The 17,230-nt window shown below is 47.5% G+C and overlaps 1 protein-coding gene across 1 annotated transcript in view; it reads right to left on the reverse strand.

Moving 5' to 3' along the window:
• BACE2 (beta-secretase 2) overlaps nt 1-17,230 on the reverse strand; it is a 105,233-nt gene extending 88,003 nt beyond the window's left edge. Inside the window, exon 1 of the mRNA XM_037831451.1 lies at nt 16,561-17,230. Coding sequence (XP_037687379.1) covers nt 16,561-16,860 — 300 coding nt within the window. The 5' untranslated portion in view covers nt 16,861-17,230. The remainder of the gene's footprint in view (nt 1-16,560) is intronic.

Below are 17,230 nucleotides of genomic sequence, written 5' to 3' on the forward strand. Positions count from 1 at the left end.
CTCCAGGCACCCAGTTAAGATTCCTCCTGGGCGCCGGGCAGGGCTTGGCTGCCACCCACACGGGCATCCTCAGCACCTTCCACCTTCCAGGCTGCTGGGCAGCTGCCAGTGGGACTTGGTGCTTCCTTCCCTTGGCTTCCACCAGAAGAAGGTGGGAAGGAGGGCAGGACTGGGAGTGAAATCGATCAAAGTGGGGGTTCTCTGCCTGATGCGCTCAAATGACCAATTCCTGAGACACCGGGGTTTCAAAGAGAGAAAGAGTTTACTGCTAGGCACAAAGCAGAAGATCAAACAGTTTATCAGCCTAAAAATCTGTCTCCCCAGACTGCAGTAATTCTGATGGTTTTATAGTAACCAAAAATGGGCAGGTTTTAAGCAACTCTAGTTAAAGTTTAAGCTACTGCTCATGTCGGGCCAATTTTGGTTAGATCCAGCTTCATCTAGCAAGATAGTTTTGGAATTGAGGTGGGTTAATCTCTGGGCTGACTCAAGGTCCTTCACTAATAAACATTAGGGGCTATCTTTAGTGATCAGAGGAGTCTGTTCCTGTTTGTTAATGCTGCCTTTTCGCAAAACACCAGAAACGGATTGGCTTTTATAAAAGGGGGTTTATCTGGTTACACAGTTACAGTCTTAAGGCCATAAAGTGTCCAAGGTAAGTCATCAACAATTGGGTACCTTCACTGGAGGATGGCCAATGGTGTCTAGAAAACCTCTGTTAGCTGGGAAGGCACGTGGCTGGCGTCTTTTCCAGAGTTCTGGTTTCAAAATGGCTTTCTCCCAGGACGTTTCTCTCTTAGCTCCTGTGTATTATTCAGTGTCCCTCTTGGCTGTAGCAAGCTTACTCCTTCTGTCTGAGCTTATATAGTGCTCCAGTAAACTAATCAAGGCCCACGCTGAATGGGTGGGGCCACACCTCCATGGAAATTATCCAGTTAGAGTCATCACCTACAGTTGGGCGTCGCATCCCCATGGAAACACTCAAAGGTGCAATCTAATCAACACTAATATGTCTGCCTGCACAAGATTGCATCAAAACTAATGGCGTTTGGGGGGACATAATACATTCAAACTGGCACAGACTCTAAAGTTGAAAAACAGGATAACGGGGTACAAGTGGGGCCAGTCACGAAGTTTTTACAATCACAAGATAAAGGCTATATAGTTATATGATCATTAGCAGAGATCAAGGCAGCTGGATTACAGTTCAGAAATTTCAAGTATTTCCCTCTGGAAATATCTATATAATGAATCTATTATATATGTTATATATTATATTATTATATATTATATGATCTATATAATCATAATCATTTGTTAAATCCCAGCTTCTTGGTTACTGGAGCAGGCAGGGAGGAGGAGAGGAGTGGCAGGCTGGGGCAGCCAATGCCCCCTCCCCACCCCCACCACACCCACAGGTAGAAAAACACTTGAGCAGACACCAGAAAGCACTTTGACTTCTGTGATCAACCCTGTAAAAAAAAAGTGGGTGGGTGTTAAAATTTAAGGGGGTGTAATTCATATTGGCAATTGGAAAGCAGGGTGATTGCTGTCTGAAGTTGTTATTTCTAGTGTCGATAAAGCTTTAAATTGTTAAATTCTATTCTGGGGCTGCTTTGGTAGAAGAGCTTATTAAAGAAGACAATGGATGTATTCCCCAGAAGGTCAAGCTTCAGGAACAGACAGGTAAATGAACAAACGCACGAATATTTACCGAGCATCTGTGTTATTCCAAGAACACAGCTTGAGGGGCAGTTTCCCCTGAATAAGACAAGGCCCAGAATTCCTTACAGGAATATTAGTGACTCTGAAAATTTTTAGATAAACTGCCCATCAAGCAAAAAAGTTTTAAGTACACAACCACTATACGTGTATAAATTTATAACTTACGTACATGTGCACAATGAAATTTACAAAATACACAGGAGGTGGCATAGCACATTGCTCCAGAACATCTACTCTGGAGCCAACCTGCTTGGGTTAAAATACTGGCTCTGCCCCTGGTGAGCTGTGTTCCTTCAAAAAATGCAACCGTTCTGTGCCTCAGTTTCCCCATCAGTAAAATTTTCATTTTCCCTATGGTCAATCAATAGCTCTAGCAAACTAACCAGAAGTACTACTTACCTGCAGTTTGTTTTTCAGCAATTGAAATTTGTTAGATTTTTAAACAAGTAGAAGATTTTAGGTAGATTTTTAGGCAGATAGAAAATGCTGTTTTCAGGTTAAAGGGTGCAAAAGAGTTTTTACAAGCAGCAAACTTACATCATTTTTGGTAACAGAAATCAAATAATGGTGGAAATATTTACAGATATCATCTTCAAAAGACTCTCTCCATACAGGAGTTTCTTTTGAAAGCCAGTTTCTCACTCGGTGTTAAAATGTCATCTTAAAGGAATATGTTTTAATTGTGTTTACTTTTTTCTGTTATCTACTAAGTAACATATCACTTCGGTCACTTGTCATTACAATAATGGTCAGCAAATATGGAACTCTGACTTTCTGGGAAATGAAAGCGTGTAACTCCGCTTTAGCGGTCTTGCTTTTTAATACAAGCAGGATCGACGACATCCTGAAGCACAGAAACGGCTGCCACCGGCTGTCACCCGGGACTGCTCGAGGGCGGGTTGTTGCGGTCATGAAGCTGGCGGATCCTGATGCCACAAGCCCCTGGGTGGGGCACAGCCGCAGTGGCCGCTTGGAAGAGGGACCAAACGAGGTCATCTGTGTCTGCCTGGGTGTCACAACTTAGTAAAGCTCAATTCTTCATTATTGCAGGGAAACAAATGCAGGCGTTCCCGTTTTCCTGCTGGGTCATTGTGCGCACCCTGGAAGCTTCCACTCCAACATTAGAGACCTCTCTCCTGGATGGTCTCTCTCTTTACCAGGTTCAGTGGTGTCCCTCTAAGATCCCTGTCCACCTGGAACCTGTGGATATGACCTTACTTGGAAACAGGGTCTTTGCAGATAGAACTAGTTAACAAGATGGCCTAATGGATTAGGGTACCCCCTAATCAAACATCACTGGGAAATCTAGACGCAGAAAGACACATATCCACAGAGGGAGGAAGGTCATGTGAGGATAGCGTGGGGGTGATGCAGCCACGCCCAGGAAAGCCTGGGGCCACCAGAAGCTGGAAGGTGCAGGGCCACCAGAGCCTTCAGACGGTGCACAGCTCTGCCAAAAACCTGACTTTGGATTTCTGGCCTCCAGAACTGTAAGAGACTAAAGCTCTGTTGTTTTCAGCCACTGAGTTTGTGGTAATTTGGTACAGCAGCTGAAGGAAACCTATACACTCTCAAGAGAAGCACCTACAGGCACTGAGCCCCTTTCTCAGAAGACCAGTAGCACACTATCCGCTGTCTTCTCCACCTTGCTTTCTCACGTGTAGTATTTAAAGATCTTCCTCCTTCACTTATAACAGCATGGCATTCCATCATGTAAATGCACTGTGACTTACTCAGCCAGGCCCCCTTCGATGGGCATTTGGGTTGTCTCCAATCATTTTCTATGAGATCGAGTGCCACAAATAGTCTTGTGAATATATCATTTCATACTTTTCCCAATTTAACTTCTGTATAAAATCCTAGACATGGATTTCTGAGTTAAAGGGTAAATGAATATGCAATTTTCCTATATATTTCCAAACTCCCCTCATAGATTATATTTTAACAGAACTTTCTCTTTTCAAACAACTGCCTGTAAATTTTTCTTCCCCACCCCTAAATGAAATCCTGGGTAAAGGCGATATTATTCCCACAGCTTTTGGTTCATAAGTTTACTTCTAGGTATTGTAAGTCCAGTCTCATCTTACCAAAGCTTCCAGCTGCCATCCGATTCAATGGGCTTGGTTTAGGCTCGGAGAGCTGTGGTGGGAAGGGGAGGCATGGCTGGTTCTACACTGTCACTGTCACTGCACGTGTTGGACTGAATCATGTCCCCACAGATACAAGTTTGAGTCCCAACTCCTGGGGGGTTAGCCTGTGAACTCGTTTGTAATTGGATCTCCAAGTTCTAATCCCCCTCCAGGGGGTGTGGACTCATTTGTAAAAAGGATCTTCCAAGACCCTCTTAAGGTAAGACCAACCTGAGTCAGGGTGGGCCTTTATCAGGTGTGACTGGAGTTCTTAAATCGGAGGAAATTTGGACACAGAAGTACACAGGAAGAGACAGAAGGAGACGGATCGCCACATGGCCGAGGCAGACAGTGACAGCCCTCTGGCCACCAGGACGCCACAGCCTTCGGGGGAGGCCTGGCCCCCAGACCTACATTCTCACTTCCAGCCTCAAGAACTGTGAGATGATCAATTTCTGTTATTTAAGCCAACCAGACTTTCATGCTTTGTGACAGAAGCCTTGGCACTAAGAGAGATCGATATACATAGTGAGAATCTGCCCTATATTCTGTCTATGCACAGCCATGAACTTCCAGTCTTTTAACACTTCTCTTCTAAATATGAGCACATAGACAAGAATCACCAGATATTTGAGGATAGCCTCCAGAATGAGAGACAGACACCACAACAGATACACTGAAAAAAGGAATTCAGAAAAGGCATGAAGCAGAAAGAAAACTTTTTTAAAAAAAGCATAGCTGCCTCAGAGAAATAGAAAAAGATACATACCTTTGAAACAAGCATAACATGCAACAAAAGGGGGGAATATTTGGGGCAAAGGAAAGGGCTCCTGGATATTAAAAGATGATGGGAGAAATGAGTACAGAGAGTAGACATAAAAGACAAAGAGGTGGGAGCCAGGAAACAACCAAACCAGAAGGATCAGCATCTGGATAGTAGGAGGTCCAAAAATAAGAAAAAAAATTACTAGAAAATGTCTCAGAACTGAAGGTCCTGAGTTTCCAGACAGAAAAGACTCTCCAGCCACCCAGCATAATGAATTTAAAAAAACCCTCTACCAAGAATACATCATCATGAAAGTGTAGAATATCAGGTGTAGGAATACCCCAAAAGTTTCCAAAGAAATGAAGACATTCATGTACAAAGAACCAGGCATCACAAGTGCACTGGGCTTATGGCAGGATCAGTGGAAGCTAGAAGATAATGCAGCAATAGCTTCAGAACACTGAGGGACATGGAGATGCTGTTCGGCCAGAGGAGTCAGGACTTCCGGGTTCCTGGGCCTCCAGTCACACTTCTGGTGGGTTCTTTGAGGTGACTGCAGACCTGAAGAGCCACAGTAGATGGGAAACATTAAGCCCCATCACCCTCCAAGGAGAGGACTCTTGAAGATGGGTTGGAGCATGTGGCTTAAATTTGAAGTTTAGCAGGCTTCTTTCTCTTTCTAGGCCTGAACACAAATATCGGGATTTTTCTATTCTCCAGCAAGCTTCAGGGTTCAGAAACCCAGGGTGATGAGGTGTGTATCCATAGAAACAGAGACAAACAGGCCCCAAGGGGGCACCAGCTCAGATACAGGGAGGGTGAGGTTGGCCCTCAGGCACACAGAACCTCCACTCTCCAAAACCATGACCCAGGCTGTGGATTGCAAGCTGACGGGCCCTACTGGCTTTGTCATCTTTGCTATTTGGGTGGAGTGAGCCAGAAGGTAGGATGATAAGAGGTTCCCCCTGTGCCCTACAGGGTTAGAGATTTACTAATCAAAGGATGAGAAACATTTATTTTAAAGTTTGTATACACTTAAGAACTGCTGTTATATATAATCTGTTGGGGATTGAATCACGCTCCCCACAAGACATGTTCAAGACTTACCCAGCAGCCCTGAGGGTATGGACTCATTTGTAAACGGGATCTTCAAAGATTTAATCAAGATGAGGCCAAATTGAATCCAGTATGACTTACTGGGCCTTAATCCAGTATGACTGGAGTCCTTATGAGCAAAGAAAATCGGGCAAAGGAAAAGCCAGAGAAGGAGGCAGGAAAGAAAGAGACGGCCGCGTGACAGCAGCAGAACTTGGGCACCACCCAGCCGCCACCAGGACACAGTGGCCTTTGGAAAGAGCCTGATCGTGCTGAATCCTCCATGTTGGACTCCTAGCCTCCAAAACCGTAAGATAATAAATTGCTGTCATTTACGCCAACCAGGTTGTGGTGCTTGTTATAGCAGCCCTGGCAGACTAAGATGCAGTATAATCGAAACATTACATAATATATCCTTGTGTACTTTGGTAAACTCAGGTGTTGATTTCATATAAGTGTGGTTGGATCAGGAGCTTACCACCTGTTCTGTAACATTTATCGTGCTCCTGCTTAGCAAGGCAGGACAACAGCCATTCTATGGGTTTTCAGAGTTCTCATGCTCAGAACGCTTGGTTTTCAGGGGAGGTTTGGTGGTTGTTTTAAACTTCAAACATAATCTCCCCTGGCCCGCAGCCATGTTCTCTTGCTCAGTACCTACACATCACGTCTTCATCTTCTAGAAAACGTTCAGAGTATAATATGGCAATACTAGAATGCACTCTAGAATGGATCACAGAGGCTTTCAGGAGTTAGATTCTGGATGACTTTAGGAAGCCAAGATTTTAAAGGAGAGTTTAAAACTCTGATTTGAGATTCCTAGGCCAAAACAATGCTCTCAATTACATTCAGTGGTAGACAGCCTTAGTTCTTTCATTCCTCAGCTATTTACTAAATGCCTAACCTGTGCCAGGCGTGTTTCCAGACACGGAGATACAGTGGCTGCAGGGTCCCGGCCCTGCCATTCCTGTGCACCCGGCCCTAAAGCTTTCAACCGCGAGCACCTTGGGCTCTGGCTGAGAACTTTCTCTGGTCAGCTGCAGGACGACGAGCCTGGGAAGCAGCCCTCAGCCTGGGACTGCCAGGACAGGTGGGCGCAGGCCCTGGCTCTCTTGCCCCTCGGTTGGGATAACCACATCTATTCAATATCATCTCCTGGGGATCCTCGGGGAGGTGGAGCCCAGCTGCCCACAGCTGTATTCCTCTCCCAGCAAACACACTTTGTTGGCTTCTGTTCCTCACCCCTACTCTGGTGTCCTGGGATCACCTCCAAATAAACTGCTCACACTCACATCCTTGTCTCATGCTCTGCCTCTGGGGGAACCCAACCAAAGCCATATTGCTAAAGACAGAAGCAAGAGTTCATTAGCAGATGAAAAGATAAACAAAATGCGGTCTCTCCATACAGTGGAATGTTATTCAGCCATAAAAAGCAATGAAGTTCTCATACATGCTACAACATGGATGAAACCTGAAGACAGCAAGTTGAGTGAAATAAGCCAGACACAAAGAGACAAATATTGCATGATTTCACTTATATGAAAGAACTAGAATATGTAAATTTAGAGAGATAGAAAGTAGACTGCAGGTTACCAGGGGTGGGGGGATGGGAGTATGGGGAGTTACTGCTTAATGGGTACAGAGTTTCTGTTTGGGGGGATAAAAAAGTGAGGGTAGCACAGCATTGTGGATGTAATTAATAGCACTGAATTGCATACCTGAAAATGGTTAAAATGGGAAATTTTCTATGTATGTTACCACAATAAAAATTAAAAAAAAAAAATACACATAAGCAAAAGTCTAATTGGGAGCCTCCACCCTACCTCGCCCCAGTGCTTTGAGTTTAATTGCCTCTTTTAATTCAGACCAACCACATTCAATGCCACCCCCTGCCGCCACCCCCCCACACACACACATTGCCTGTAAGTGGTGGTGTATAGTCATTTTCACACTTTTTATAAGGGCTGTGTTCTAATAAAATCTAACTCCAGAATACAATGTTAAAATAGGAAGAGGAGCTGTTTCCGAAGCAGGGTGCCCCTCTGCCCCCCAACAGTTCACACACACACATACACACCCCTCACCTGCATACTCCTGCTGCTGTGTCCCCTTCCAGGAATGGATTTACTTTCTAGCTTCATTCTGGAACACGCTCTTGGGTAGCACGGTTCCAATCACTCATGCTCCCCCAATCACTCATGCCTGGGTCATGGAGGGTCTCAGCTCACACCGAGAGTTCTCTCAGAGGCCTTCCAGGACCCCCTTTCCAAAGCAGTCTTCTCTACCCACACCCCTTACACAGAATTTATCTAGAATCTATGGACTTTCCAAACAATCTGTTTTCCCAGCAGAACCAAGTCTCCATCAATGCAAGGAAGTGCTTTTGTCTAGTTGTAACATCCAAGGGCACACAGTTGGTGCTTAATAAATACACTGAATGAAGGGATGAAAGAATGCTCATCCTTTCAGTCCAGGTCAAAATTCCTTCTCCTCTTTGAGGTTTCCTCCATCTCTCCAGTTAGAAGTGATATTTTTCTAAGGCCTTTATTGCATTCGGCTGGAGAACCACACGAAGCAAGTGACGAGAAGGGATGGGAGAAAGCAGAGAAGATGCCGGTGCTTTCACATTTCCTTCCTCGCTCTGGCAAACATAACCACTAGCCCGGTGAAGGGAGAAGGCTGCAAAACAAATTTGTTTCTGGAACCGTCTATAACAACTTCTAAATTTCCCTGCCTCATACAGAGCAGGTGCACTTTTTGGAGCCATGCTACCCCAGAGCACCGTGCAGGCAGCACCCACCACAGCTGGTTACATTCGCAACAAGGTAATCGCAGAATCCGCGAGGAAGCTCAGCAGAGGCCTTGGATTAGATGTCTGTGGAGTCTCATAATTTAAAAAGCGGGGTTTGTATTTTGTATGTCTATTTCTTTTTCATTTCGTTTTCCTAGCAATTGATTTTTATTGATTTATAAGAGTATTTCTCTGCGACAGACTGGAAATTTCAAAAGGAAGTCTCTCCTTCAGCAGAAACATCTGAGCATCACCACTTCTGAGCACGGTCTTGGAGAACAGGCATTCCAGGCTTCCAACCCGCCAGACACAAGGAAGCTTCTGGAACACAACCTGCTTACTTCATGTGGTTCTCCCACCAAATGCAATAAAGGCCTTAGAAAAAAATCACTTCTAACTGGAGAGATGGGGGAAGACTTAAAGAGGAGAAGGAATTTTGACCTGGACTGAAAGGATGGGCATTCTTTCATCCCCTCATTCAGTGCATTTATTAAGTTTGGGTACATTTAAAAAGGTACACTTTTTAAATGGGCAAAGCGAAGGACACACTTAAAACATGGTGTTTAGGAAGGTGAAGGAACATACATGTTTTGTACAGAAAAGCACCAGGCAGAAGTGAATCTGGCTTCTGTAGTGGCTGGCAAAGTTTGGTGCAACGGCTGAGGTGGGGCTGGCTGCTTACGGGGGGAAGAGGGGATGGGGGAGGTGGTGGTTGGAGGGAGGAGGGACATGAAGATTCTCAGGCCCTAGTGCAGAGGAAGTCCGGACTGGGCCCCGGAAATCTGTATTTTTAACTAGCTTTGCAAGACTTTCTTAGTCCTTCTGACGCCAGCTGGGTTTGGGAAGTAAAGACACCAAATAGGGTCAGTGAGCCGGTAGGATTCACCTCCCTCAGGGCACTGAGCCAGACTCTGCATTTTACAGATCCCCGGGTGGGTGACTCAGTGCACAAAGGGGAAGAGGCACTGGTCGAGGGGGTGGGGGGTGAGGTAAGGAAATCAGAGCAATCAAAAGTTCTTGCACATAAAACAGATTATAATCATTGCGTGTTGGAGCTTCTAGAAGGGATCTCCGGTCACCTGATCAAATCCCCTAATTTGCCGATGAGTCAACTGAGATGATTCGGAGAAGTTAAAAGACTTGTTTTCCAACATCAAACACGGGACAAGTAGCCGATCGGGAATCAGCCCACTTAGCCAAAGCTCCTCATTCCCAAAACCAGACAGTCCTCCCCGCTTCTCAGCGGCTGTTCCAAGTGGAAGAGAGATTATGAATTTCCCCAGGCAAGCAGCCTTTGCAGTGGGGAGAGTGCAGGATGCCCAGAAAAGGCTTCCGGAATCCACACCCACCTTCCAGAAGGAGCCTCCTTGTTCCTGTCAGCAGGGCCTCACCTTGAAAAGGAGCCAGACTAGCCCTGGGGACCCTGATACCTTGAAAAACCTTTGATTCAATAATTTCCATCTTTTTCCCTCACTGCACCACTTCCTGAGGGGGCTTGCTTTATGGGCTGTTTCCTTTGGCTTCTGGCGGGGGGTGGGATACTGAACCCGCCAAGAGGGTCATTTATGGAGCAGTGTTTCAGGAGGGGCTTGTGATCTGCAGGTGGAGCAGGGGGGCTGTCCCAGCTGGGGGGTGGTGGGGTGGAAGTTCTCCTCCACGGCCATTCTTGGTCCAGTGTGAAATAGGAGATTGCCAGCCTGGTTCCCACAGCCCTTTCCTGTGCCCCAGAATGATGAACCTGGCCTGGGGCATCACCACTTCTCTCTTCAGACAGTCCCCCTTGTCTTTCTACAATGGCAGTGCTGAGATTGTAATTTTCTAGGTACAGGTATATGATGCGCCCTATAATAAAAATCTGAAAACACGCAACCCGACACCTGGGTTGGATAGCAAGGCATTAACTCAAAATCAAACCTACTAGCTTTGTTTCCTTAATGTGGTTAGGTCAGCACTCAGAGAGTTTTTCCCCTCTTTGAGAATTCCAAGAGTGAAAAAGCAACTATTTGTCATTGTGTGGCCACAGGCAAAAAGTAAAAAAATGAAATAGCCCATCTGAGTCAGGCGAGGATGAAGGGCACAAGTCACAGCCAGGGCAACTGTGCTTTCTGCACAGACTCCCACGGCAGCTGGGAAAACCTGCCGAGATATCTGATACACACCCAAACCCCAAACATCAATTCACATTCACACCCGTAAGTTACAGAAGCCAACAGGCCCACCCACCTGCCTTGCAGGTATGTTGTTTCCCAGGTGGTACGTGCTGAGGCTAAGCCGCAATGAACCCAGTGTCTCCATCAGCCCAAATGAGCCCCCTAACCTCCAGGGAAGGATAAAGGGAAATGGAGCACCCCGCAGGGCAAGCAGAGCAGAGAAGAGCAACCTGGAGGAGGCATCCGAACCTAGGGTGAGCTGTAAAAGGGGACTCTTGGGCTCAGTGGAGAAGTAACTGCTCCCCAGGGCACAGTCGTCACCCCAGCCTAGGCCTACTCTGAATCCAGGCACCAAGGGCTTGACCCAGACATTCAGGGCCTGAGGTATAAAATAAATCCCAAGCCAGGGTGTCAGCCACCACGGGGAAGGGGGAAGTGGCCACCTCTGTTTCCACAGGTCCAGTGACAGCTATGCAACACCACCAAGTAGAAGTCGCTAATCACAATAGCTAACATCTCCTTCCTCTTTTGTATTTGGTTAGAAGGGTGAGCCATCAGGCTAGGAGGACATGGAGAATGCACTCTCCAGGGCCCGTGACGGGAACTCACCTGCAACAAAGGAAATCAGAGGGAAGTCCTGAAAGGGCAGGGGATGGTGGAGAGAAATGCTTGCAGGACAAAGTGTTGATTTCATATTAAATATATCAACATTTAAAATGGGGTAACAGATGCCTTATAAAGTCTTTAAAACGTGAAGCACCCAAGCTTTCCACAGCGGCATGGTTCTCAATGTGAATGTTTGTTAGTCATAAGTGTTTAAATACCATATCTGAGCTTGTGCAATTAGGGTGGATTTTTCCCATTTTACTCAACAGCAATTCTAGAACTACTGCAACAAAAGAGACATTTAAAACTTTAAAGTGATTACTCACTAGTGGAGAAATGAGCAGAAACCCCCCTTCCTCCTCTGCCACCATGTCCCTCAGGACATGTTCTTGGCCCAGTTTCAATATTAACCCAACTCAGACCCACCATTTGTGACCATTTGCCTTCAATAACCAATACATTTCAATTCCAAAATAAAGTTACTGGCCACTAAAAGGTGGGATAGATGAAGAGAGAAAAAAAAGCTGTAGAATGATATGCTGAGAATGAACTTGAACGTTCTCGATGATGAGGACAGGGACATGCAGGGGGTCAGTCACCTGTGGAATGCCACCAGACACAGGGCCCTGCAGGCAGTCCAGGATGCTTCTCTGTGACACCCAAGTCACTCACAAGTCAGCGACGATGCTCCTTAGAGAACGTTACTATAACTGAAATCAGGGGTACCCCTCCCAGCCTTTGCAGAGTGGTAGAGACTGGACCAGGGCAGACCTGGATGGCAGGACAGCCAGGCTCTGCCATTCACCAGCCACGTGACCTGGAACATTCCTTGGCCTCTCTGAATGTCAGTTTTCCCATCTGAAAATTAAGTGAAATCATTGCACATTCTTCCCAGGGCTGCTGTGGGGATCAAATGAGGTGGTCCATGCAAAAGGCTCAGCAAGGTGCCCAATACCCAATAAGCAAGAAGCAAAGGTTAGTTATCATTATTATGGTTATTGACTGTGCTGGTTTGGATGTATTATGTCTCCTAAAACACCATGTTCTTTGATGCAATCTTGTGGGGGCAGATGTATTAGTGTTGATTAGATTGGAATTCTTTGATTGAGTGTTTCCATGGAGACGTGACTCAGTCAACTGTGAGTGGATAATTTCCATGGAAGTGTTACCACACCCATTCAAGGTGGGTGTTGATTGGATCACTGGAGTCATTTAAAGGAGTTCACAGACTGAAGAAGCTCAGAGCAACTGAGAGTGACATTTTGAAGAAGAGCTGCAGCTAAGAGAGGACAAAACACCCCAAGAACAACATTTTGGAGAACACCATTTTGAAATGCAACCTGGGAGCAAGGGGACGCCAGCCACGTGCCTTCTGCGCTAACAGAGGTTTTCCGGATGCCAATGGCCACACTTCATTGAAGGTACCCCATTTTTGATGCCTTACCTTGGACACTTTATGGCCTTAAGATTGTAACTTTATAACCAAATAAACCCCCTTTATAAAAGCCAATCCATTTCTGGTGTTTTGCAAAATGGCAGCATTAGCAAACCAGAACACTGACTATTTCTCAGCTCCATCTGTCCCTCTAGTTTGTTTTGAGCTGATTTCTTAGCTCCCCCTTTCACAGCCCTCCGTGTTAGAGCCTTTTGATGTTGAATTCTTTCTCGAAAGCCCAGGAGCTGCCACCTTTCAATAGAAGCTGCTAGTGGGAAATGAGCTTTGGCTCTTTCACCCTCAGTGATTTTTCCTTTTTCATTGTCCTTAATAGTTCACCAATTCTGTTTGTTCTATCACATTTCTTCTTACTGGTTCTTGCCTTCCTTTTTACAGTCTCACCCACATTCACACAGTATAATTGGGGGAACCTGGCTGGCTTCTTCCGAAAAATATAAGCTCTTAAATTGCACGTGCTTGGTACATAGTTTCAATCCAGCCTCCCAAATAATTGTGCACCAATAGACTGATAATCAGTCAAAGGCGCCATATTTGAAATGATTCCCCCAAATAATCTGTCAGCTCTTTATATTCAAATGTTTAAATATGAAAGTACTTTCACTGTCCATTTTATCCATATTAGTGAGGATGACAAAAAATCTTCCAATAGAAACACCCAAAGCCTTTTTGAAGCCACTACAGGTAGCTTTTAGCAGAACTTTTAGCATCTTCAGTTGGATTCACTGTGTTCACATGTAAGTTTTTTTTTTTTTTTAATAATGGAAACTGCTGTAATTATAATCACTTTAGAACACCATTACTATTATTAATAAAGACCAAATTACAAGGTTCAAACAGATGCTGGTTCTCCACTGTTAGAAAGAAGTCACGCAAAGGCTATCAACGCACAAAACCCTGGCCTCATCTCCATGCCAACGGGGTCCTGCCCGCTGACAGCGTGAGAGTCTGCGGCTCTCACAGGGGCTTCTGGGCAGATGCCTCTGACTTCCCGCAGAGTGTCAGGTAGAACTACATCCCTGTTTCTTGATTAACGCCTTCAGGCAAGGAGCGCACTTCCAACGGTTGGCTTGCCCATAGGAACGTGGTGAGCGGTTCTTCTCAAATCCTTTCAATTTCCCTCCCATCTCACCTGGATTCCACTTTTCATTATCTGGAGGAAGGGGAGGAGATGGGAGGACCGCAGGGGTGAGAGGAGAGTCCAGTCGTAGTCACACATGAAAATCCCTAACAGCTTGAGGTGTAAGGTGCAGGGATGTCTGGCTGGAGAGGATAGCCTGAAGCCAAAATCCAAAGAAAAGAAATGAGGAGGCGGATGTTCTGCACCCTGGTTCAGAACTCGGGTTCTGGGATCCAGCTGCCTGAATTCCATCTCCAGTTCTCCCTCTTTCTTGCCCTGTTGCCCTGGACAAGTCATTCGGCCTCTCCAAGCTTCCAGTTTCCCCATCCACCACATGGAAATAAGAACTGTGGGGCGGCCACAGGGATTCCTGGAGATGACACACAAATGCACACAGCACCATGCCTGTCACGCAGAGAACTCTCAAACACAATTGCTATTACTTATTTCTTGAAAACTTCTTCATTCTGTATTGCTTGACCTTACAATTCCATTTTTCTCTGCACCTAAGCAATTTTATTTCAGGCTTTGGAGAATGAGTAGAGAATAAATGCACAACCCTTGGCCATTTCCATGAACAGAACAGGAGCGCTCACTAAGGATTCGGAAGTGACCTCACTGCTGGCCCATTGCAAACGCTCTGCTGGGGCTCCGAGATGTTACGGTGGACAGACAAGAAAGGAGTCCTCGAACTTGAGTAACTAATGCCTAAGCGTTTACATTAGGCATTTGCAAAGACTGTACACCTGCAATTTGCTATAAAGCTGCTTACCAGTGAATTAAGCCAGGAAGACGCTCGAGAATATTTCATTCCTCATCAGATGTAAAACTTAAATCTGGATTGTGAAACCAGCCTTCCCTAGAAACATGCTAATGCTTAACTGAGAAATAACCTTGAATGGCTACTTGTTTGGTCATGGCAAAGACAGAAGCATAAGTCGTCAGTGCTTTCCTGTTAATCAATTAAATTTCATTTTAAAATAAAGTTCACTGGATTATTTAATAAAGGCAAATAATTATCTATGAAAGCTTTTCATGGGAGCTTTCCCCCTTCCCCTTTTCTCTTGCAAGAGGGGCAGAGGGCCCCTTTTATCGCGGCACACACACTGTCAAAAGTCTACTTTACTTTAGTAGAGAGAATGCACTTCCACTCAAATATCAACCTGAGATTTTTTTTCAAGATTCACATTTCCCAAATGGGGAGTCATCTGGGACTTGTCACAGAAGATTTCCAGTAGGCCACAAAAGAGGCTTCTCTTCACGACCCCTGGAATGCAGGAGTTGCAAGATCCCCACCTCAAAGCTGCATGTGGGGGCTGTTACCAGGGCCCAAAGCATCCTCTGGGCAAGTTAAGCTTCCTCAGCTGACCGGCCGTTCCCTTACACCCCCTGCCCTCCAGCAACCAACCCGTCCTTGGACAGCACCCAGATCGCTCACTCGGATTCCCATGACTTAGATGAAAGGCCACTAGAATCAAAGTTTTGAGCAGAATAAACTTTTGAAGTATGCGTGTGTGTGTTTTTAAGGAAACTAATTAAACAACCATAGAAGTTACTTAGGAGAGCTTTTTCTTTTTCTTTAAAGAATTAGTATGGCATGTCTTTCCTTTTAAGAAAGCCTTGAATAATTTAATTAGAATTACACAAAAGTAATGAGTATGTTCTATTTATGGGGAAATGGTAGCCGAATTAAAACCCAAATGACAATGTTAAAAATAAGGTATCCTCACACAGTGTACTCAATTCAAGCAAACTTGACTTCAAATCACACTGGCATTAGGTAGTTTGAATGAAGGAAGGGGGCAAGATCAAATCCTAGGATTTTTTATTTCTTTAAGATTACCATGCCTGGGGACATTAGTTTCTTGCTACTCAAAGTGCCAATGAATGAAAATCAGGATAAAAGAAAAAGAGAGCTGTTTGACTTTATCTAGTATGAATATTCAGCATGACCTGGTCATCGGAAAACCACCTGGTTCCTGGAGGCCCAGCCCGACCCACATTTTCTTCTAGTAGCTTTATTGCATTTAGTACTTTCCGCACGCGCGTGTGCAGACGCATCGCTGGGTGCAGAGGGGCTGGGCAGCCGGGCGAGCCAAGACCAAGCTGCCGAACCAACTCGGGGCAAGGACAGCGGCGCGGAGGGAAGGCGGGTGCGGGGCGCCGCAGCGAGCGAGCCACTTCGGAGCGGAGCCGCTTTTAGCTGAGCTCATGTATAAATCCCCTTTAAAGGGTACTGCGCCGCTGGATGCCCGCCACCAGCCTCTTCAGCAGTGAGACAGCATCGGGGAGGGGAAAAGGAGACTATTAACACGAAGTGGTTTTCCCCAGTCTTGAAAGCATCTCGCCTAAAGCCCGGGCACCCTGACTCTTGCCTCGTTGGAGGGTGTCGCTCACTTTCGGGCAAGTTACAGTTCTCCTCTCGCTGTCCAGCCACACGGAGGGGGAGAGCTCCCAAGTTTTGGACACTTGCACACACCCCGGGCATCACTCCCCGTTCCCATGTCCATGCGCCCGGCTCGCCCGGCCCACCGGAGCCCCTGGCGGTTCTACTCCCGGAGATCCAGGAACGATGCTTCTGGGGGTGCCGCTCTGTAGCTCCGAGGCATCGCTCAGCGCCCCCACGCGCCCCCGAAAAGCCCGCGGTATGCAACCAGGAGGACTGCAGGGGGGCCGGAGCGCGAGGTCCGCGTGCCAGCCGGGCGGGCGTGAGCACCCACTGACCTACCTTCTGCGGAGGGGTCCCGATCAGCATCTCCAGGTAGTAGCCACGGCCGGAGTCCCCTTGCAGGTTGTCCACCATAGCCAGAAAGTTGGCCGCGCCCCCGGCGGGCTCCAGGGCGAGCGCCAGGCCGTCTGCGCGGGGCTCGGCTGGGACCCCGGGGCTGGCGGCGGGCGAAGGCGCGCGGGGCGAGGCCGCGGCCACGCGGAGGGGCAGCGTGAAGGGCGCCGGGGCCAGCGCCGGGGCGGCTCGCAGGAGCCACTGGGCCAGCAGCGGCAGCAGCAGCGCCCGGGCCAGCGCGCCCATGCCCGCGGCGGGGCCCGGGGGGCGCGCCCGGCCTGGCCCGTCCCGTCCGGCGGCGGCGGCGGCGGCGGCTCCGCGACTTGGCGACTTGGCGGCCGCTGCGGGGCTGCGGGGCAGGCTGGCGCGCACAGGGCCGGCGGGCGGCGGCGGGGAGAAGGAGCGCCGGGAGGAGGCGGAGGGGAAGGAGGCCCCGAGGAGGAGGATCCCGAGGCGCCGGAGCCCGCCCCAGCCCGCGCCGCCAAGTTGGGCAAGTTCTCCGCCGCTGCCCCCTCTGGCGGGCGGCGGCTGCCCCGCAGCGCACCGGCCCCTTCCCGGCGGCCAAGGTCAAGGCGGGGCGCGCGGGCCGCGGGGACCGGCCCTGCCCACCCTGGCA

Source organism: Choloepus didactylus, chromosome 1, assembly GCF_015220235.1.
Source record: "Choloepus didactylus isolate mChoDid1 chromosome 1, mChoDid1.pri, whole genome shotgun sequence".
NCBI classification, from domain to species: domain Eukaryota; kingdom Metazoa; phylum Chordata; class Mammalia; order Pilosa; family Megalonychidae; genus Choloepus; species Choloepus didactylus.